We start from the raw sequence: 5,757 nt of genomic DNA, 5'->3' as shown, positions 1-5,757 counted from the left end.
TCAGTGTTCCTGAAGGTTGACATTCGAACATTATACTAACGTTAAAGCAACATTACTGGACATGAACATTGACTGAAATGTTTGTGTTCATTGGAACCTGTAAGTAATGTTATCTAGATGTAGAGGGAACGTTCTCCGCAGAGTCCAGAAGTTCAGCACATTAAATCAGAGCATTGTGGGACTCTGTCGCCCCCTTCTGGCAGGAGGAGTAACTACAGCAGCAGCAGGATGTGGATCCAGGAGGTTCCAGGAGGTTCCAGGTGTCCTCGGTTCTACACACCTGCCTCCTCCTCACAGCCGGTTCTGAGTTTCTCTGTAGGTTTGTTCAGCTGGTTCCTGTCTGGACAGAACTCTCTGGTTCTGTAAGTCTTTATGCCTTTTAGAACACCGTGTTTGGGTTCTCCTCCAGCACCGGCGTTCAGTGTTCTCCCTCAGTCTGAAGTCCACAGAGGAGGGTCCAGATTGATCACCTAATGAGCCTCAGAACTTCATCAGTCCAGCAGATAGACACATCTGAGTTCTGGTAGAACCTGACACCACATCAATTCTACATCCATCCAGGTGTCTCAGTCTGAACACTGGACCTGGTTCTGATCATGTCTGTATCAACATGTGTGATGGTGGTTGGTCAGAACCAGTTCTAGACTGTTTTACAGATCCCTGTCTGTAGTTTCATCACCACTGGTTCCGTAGAACATCAGCAGCAGAACTTTGTTCAGAGCGTTGCGGGCCTCGTCGTCTGAATGTTCTTCAACCAGAAGCTTCCTTGTCGTCTGGAGAACATCTGATCTGGTGTTCAGAACCACGTCCCTTCAAAGCATTGGCCGTCATATCTTTATTGGTTTTGTATTTTTCCTGTAAATGTCCTGCAGGTTCTGGTGGTTCTGGTGGTTCTGGTAGAGCTGAAACCAGAAGCCGGTTCAAGTGATTCAGTCCTTAATGCTGTTAGCTGGCTGCTGATGGGCTTGATGATGTTTGACTGTAAAGACTCTGCTGAGCCACCAGAACCAGAACCACCAGCAGCACCAGCAGCACCAGAACCAGAACCACCAGCAGCACCAGCAGCTGCTCTCTGGATCGAGCCTCCTTCGACTCAGCGGCTCCTGTTTGTGACCAGCAGGCAGCTGGACGGGCCTTCGCTGTGTTTGACCTGAACTCATGGTGGTGGAAGGTTCTGCAGGTCTGAGTATCGGTCGGTTCCAAACAGGTTCTGACGGGTTGAGAGGAACTTCACTGATAATGATTAGTGGAGCCTTTAAGGAGCCCCAACAATAAAAATATAATAAATATAATGGATATAAAGGCTGTAGTGAGCAGCTTGTGTCAGACGGTCTGATGGATTCACTGATAAACTGGTTGTGTTCTTAAATGCTTAGCGAGCAGAATGAATATTAATCAGATCCACGTGTTAACGACAGTAACGAGGACTCCGTCACCTTTCTGTGATGAACTGATCGTATCGTTGAAACACAACAGGATTTACATTTACTCATGTGTCTGTGATCTGAGCCTGAGCCCGGTGCTGTTGGATCAGTGGTACTGAGCACCACAGCAGAACCTGCTACACTCTGAACAGAATCAGACGTCTGCTTTAGTGAAGGTGGAGGACCTGAGTGGAGCGTATCATCCTGGAGCTGCTGTTCCCTTTAGAACGTTAGCGTTCTGCTAACGGGCTTAGCGTTAGCATTCTGCTAGCTATGTTCAAACACATTTAATACATGAAGTGATGCTCCACAGTTCAGCTGATGTTTATAATCATGTTCAGTGTTTTGTTACCAGCTGTATGCGTGTAACGTGTTCCGTGTGCTGAGCATCATGAACGGCTGACAAGGTTTNCTGTCTGTCTGTCTGTCTGTCTGTCTGTCTGTCTGTCTGACTGTCTGACTGTCTGACTGTCTGTCTGACCCTCACCTGTGTGTCTCTCAGAGCTCCTGTGGACAGCTCCAGAACTATTGAGGTCTCCGATCCGTGGTGGTTCTTTTGCTGGAGACGTCTTTAGTTTCTCCATCATCATCCAGGAAGTGATTTCACGAACGCTGCCGTATGCCATGATGGACATGCCAGCCCACGGTGAGATTCCTGTCTGTCTGACTGTCTGTCTGTCTGTCTGACTGTCTGTCTGACTGTCTGTCTGACTGTCTGTCTGTCTGTATGTCTGTCTGACCCTCACCTGTCTGTGTCTCAGAGATCGTGGAGCGTCTGAAGCAGCCTCCTCCTCTCTGCCGGCCCATCGTTTCGGTGGATGAAGCTCCTGCCGAGTGTCTCGCTCTGATGAACGAATGCTGGAATGAAGATCCGATCAAGAGGCCGAGCTTTGATGACGTTTTCAAACAGGTGAGACGAGCCTCGCCGCCGCCCGAAACATCTGGACTTTAAAGCTATGGCTGTGTGTTGCGATGCCTCCTGACCGGAGTGTCTGGGTTCTGGGTTGCAGTTCCGCGGCATCAACAGAGGGAAGAGGGCCAACATCATCGACTCCATGCTGCGGATGCTGGAGCAGTACAGCTCCAACCTGGAGGACCTGATCCGAGAGCGAACAGACGAGCTGGAGGTGGAGAGGAACAAGACAGAGAAGCTGGTCGGGCAGCTGCTGCCAAAGTAAGAGTCTGGAGCCGCAGTGACACCTGGTGGCCACTGGTGCACCTGCAGACAGAAACAGCATCGTGAACACTGAAACACACCCGCAGTCAGGAAGGACAGCTGACCCCTGTTGGGTTTAGGCAACGTGTACGCTGTCATGTTTCCATGATTAAATGCAGCTGTGGGCAACGTTCCCACAACATTTAGATAACATTACCTGCAAGTTCTAGTGTTTTTTAAAGAGACTATTTTAGTCTAATGTTTAAAGAGCTTTGAAAGAACGTTTTCATTTCCAGTCATGTTCCCATAAAGTGGATTTAATGTTCTGATGGCAACATTCAGGAACACAGATGATAAAGGAGAAAGGGTTACTACACCTTAATCCTCACTAGGGTCATGGGGGGCGGAGTCTATCCCAGCTGACTCAGTTTGAAGGCAGGTTCACCTGGACAGGTAACCAGTCTATCACAGGCGCTAACGGTGCTAACCACTGAGACACCTGCAGGCCTCATTATCAGCCAGTGATTTACTACTTTACAGAATGATTTCAGTGTTCTGGACATTTGTAGAACAGAAAGGCTGTCTGAGATAATTCCAGATGATTCCACATGTTTGCTGGTTGGAGGTCATGAACCTCCTCAGAGTCTCTGTCATGGTCCCACTGCTGCTAAACTCCCACAATGCTCTCTGCTGCCAACATGAGCTGTAGTCTGAGTGACGCCTCCTCTGGTCTCTACAGGATTAAACAGTAGGAGGCTCCACCTGGTGGAACATCCGGGTACTGCAGCTGGTCTGTGGTACATTTTCTGACGTCATGACCTTTTTTTCTTCTGCCTCATCAGTTCACATGTTTTTATTTGGTTTACGTGTTATTGGCAGCTGACTTACTAACTGGTGACCATTCATGTTGCTGGTTGGGTGTGATGGCGGCGGCTCGTGGGAATCATTTGTTGTTTCTCTGCATCCAGAGCTCATCAGACAGCAGATTATTGCGACTCAGCAGCACATGAGTTCATGTCCCGGTTTGTGTTTCAGGTCTGTGGCTCAGGCTCTGAAGAAAGGCAAACCGGTCCGACCTGAGCATTACTCCGACTGCACCCTGTACTTCAGCGACATCGTGGGATTCACCACCATCTCAGCGCTCAGTGAACCTATCGAGGTAGCTGCTGTTCTAAGTGGTCCAGTTCCAATAGTTCCTCCTTCAGTGTTTCACTGAGCCTCTGTGGTTTCAGGTGGTGGATCTGCTCAACGACCTCTACACCATGTTTGACGCCATCATCGCCACTCATGACGTCTACAAGGTGACGGATCCACCAACACCTTGACTCTTACAGTTGGTAGTTTGTCACGTCTGAGGCCGATGTTGTTGTTTTTTAAATGTTGGGTTTAAAACATCAGGATGACTGATTCCTACTGATTCATGCGGATGTGTTTGTGCTCCACCTGCAGGTAGAAACCATCGGAGACGCCTACATGGTCGCCTCAGGGGTTCCCAACAGGAACGGTCACCGACACGCAGCAGAAGTGTCCAACATGTCTCTGGACATCCTGCACTCCATCGGAGCCTTCAAGATCAAACACATGCCTGAGATCAAAGTGAAGATACGCATCGGGCTGCATTCAGGTACACTAACACTAACGAACACACTAACAGACACACATGGCTGGCTTTGTGCTGAGAACGTGAACGCAACTTGGGCTGAACGAGGACCGCATGCTTATAACAGGAGCCCTGGTAGAACTCCAGGAGGTTCCTCCATTGGGTTCCTTGGGGACCATGATTGGATTCCTTAAGCTCCCATTATAAACCCTCAGGAACCAAGTGGGGGTAAAGATCTGGTCCACTGTTTCATGGCCAGGACAGAATCCACATAATCCTGAGTCCAGGGTTTGACTGTTGGTTGGAGCCTCTTCTCTAGAACCCTGGAGTCCAGTTACCTGGAGGGGCAGTTAGGGTCAGTGCAGTGTGATGCCCTCATGGTTGGAGCTCACCCTCCAATCCCTGTTTTATAAATGTGACCACCACCCTGGTCTGTCCACGGCCCACTGGAGACACGTGTCAACCAGACTCACCCACACCTGGCTCCTCTTCTGAACTAACTGAGCTCAGGAGGTGGTCCAGACCATCAACGTCAGAACCAGGAGTCCAGCACTAGCACCGTCCAGCGTCTTGTAACAGAGTTCACATGTTCTAACTGAGAAGACTCTTGGAAATGAAGCTGTGTGCATGTTTCTACTTAACTCCTCTGTGTTTTAAAATGTGACCAGTAAGATGCTGGTTGAAGGTTCTCCTTTGCTGGTCTTCAGGTCCGGTGGTGGCAGGTGTGGTCGGCCTCACGATGCCCAGGTACTGTCTGTTTGGAGACACGGTGACCACGGCGTCCCACATGGAAGCGAGCGGACTGCGTACGTAGAACCTCAGTCAGAGATTCATCCATAAAGTGACCTCAGACTGACCAGTGACCCTCTGGTGTTGTCGTGTTGTTGGTCTGCAGCCTACAGGATCCATATCAGCCTGAGCACAGTCAAGGTCCTGACCAGCCTCAAACTGGGATATCACATCGACACCAGGAAGGCTCAGGTACGCTCACCTGCTCACACCTGTTCAGACCCACGCTGTACTGGTTCCCGTCTGGAGGTTCAGGTGTTCCAGCTGAGAGAAGAATACGGAAGCACTCCACAGCAGTGAAGTCAGCGTGGTACCAGGGATCACGTTGTTCTGTTCCTCATCAAACAGATCTTTTAGTGATTGTGAATCCTGATCAATGCCGTTTAGGATCATACGCACTTCATGTTCTGTGGACCAGCTGCAGTACCTGGTTGTTCCACCAGGTGGAGCCAATTATGGTTTTATACAGTACAGACCAGAGGAAGCGCCACTCTTTGGATCAGGACCTACTGATCGTCCCTCCGTTATCTACACACCTTAACCCTTTCAACACTACAGCCCGCTACACCGGTCCGTGGCTTTACCCCGTCCACCCCGCGGCCCGGTGAAGCGGCTCCGGTACACGGCCACTGTCTGTTACATTCATTCTGATTGGCTCTCAGCGGGAATCCCCGCATGTGGACAAGCGATTCGGTCATGAACTAAATTATGCAAATAGTAATAGTAATAATAATAATAATAATAATTGCATAGTTTCTCTATGGTCCGTTAGCAGCATTCGTTGAGAC

The 5,757-nt window shown here is 49.5% G+C and overlaps 1 protein-coding gene across 1 annotated transcript in view; it reads left to right on the top strand.

Moving 5' to 3' along the window:
• Positions 1 to 5,757, top strand: part of LOC103375310 (retinal guanylyl cyclase 2-like) — a 24,109-nt gene that overhangs the window by 8,502 nt on the left and 9,850 nt on the right. The window contains exons 12-19 of the mRNA XM_008305542.1: positions 1,927 to 2,070; positions 2,186 to 2,334; positions 2,435 to 2,598; positions 3,616 to 3,739; positions 3,813 to 3,881; positions 4,030 to 4,204; positions 4,888 to 4,986; positions 5,076 to 5,161. Coding sequence (XP_008303764.1) covers positions 1,927 to 2,070; positions 2,186 to 2,334; positions 2,435 to 2,598; positions 3,616 to 3,739; positions 3,813 to 3,881; positions 4,030 to 4,204; positions 4,888 to 4,986; positions 5,076 to 5,161 — 1,010 coding nt within the window. The remainder of the gene's footprint in view (positions 1 to 1,926; positions 2,071 to 2,185; positions 2,335 to 2,434; positions 2,599 to 3,615; positions 3,740 to 3,812; positions 3,882 to 4,029; positions 4,205 to 4,887; positions 4,987 to 5,075; positions 5,162 to 5,757) is intronic.

The sequence above is a fragment of the Stegastes partitus genome, unplaced genomic scaffold (assembly GCF_000690725.1).
Source record: "Stegastes partitus isolate 25-593 unplaced genomic scaffold, Stegastes_partitus-1.0.2 Scaffold2541, whole genome shotgun sequence".
Lineage (NCBI taxonomy): Eukaryota > Metazoa > Chordata > Actinopteri > Pomacentridae > Stegastes > Stegastes partitus.
Note: the sequence above shows the minus strand (reverse complement) of the source record. Positions and strands in the feature narration are given on the sequence as shown.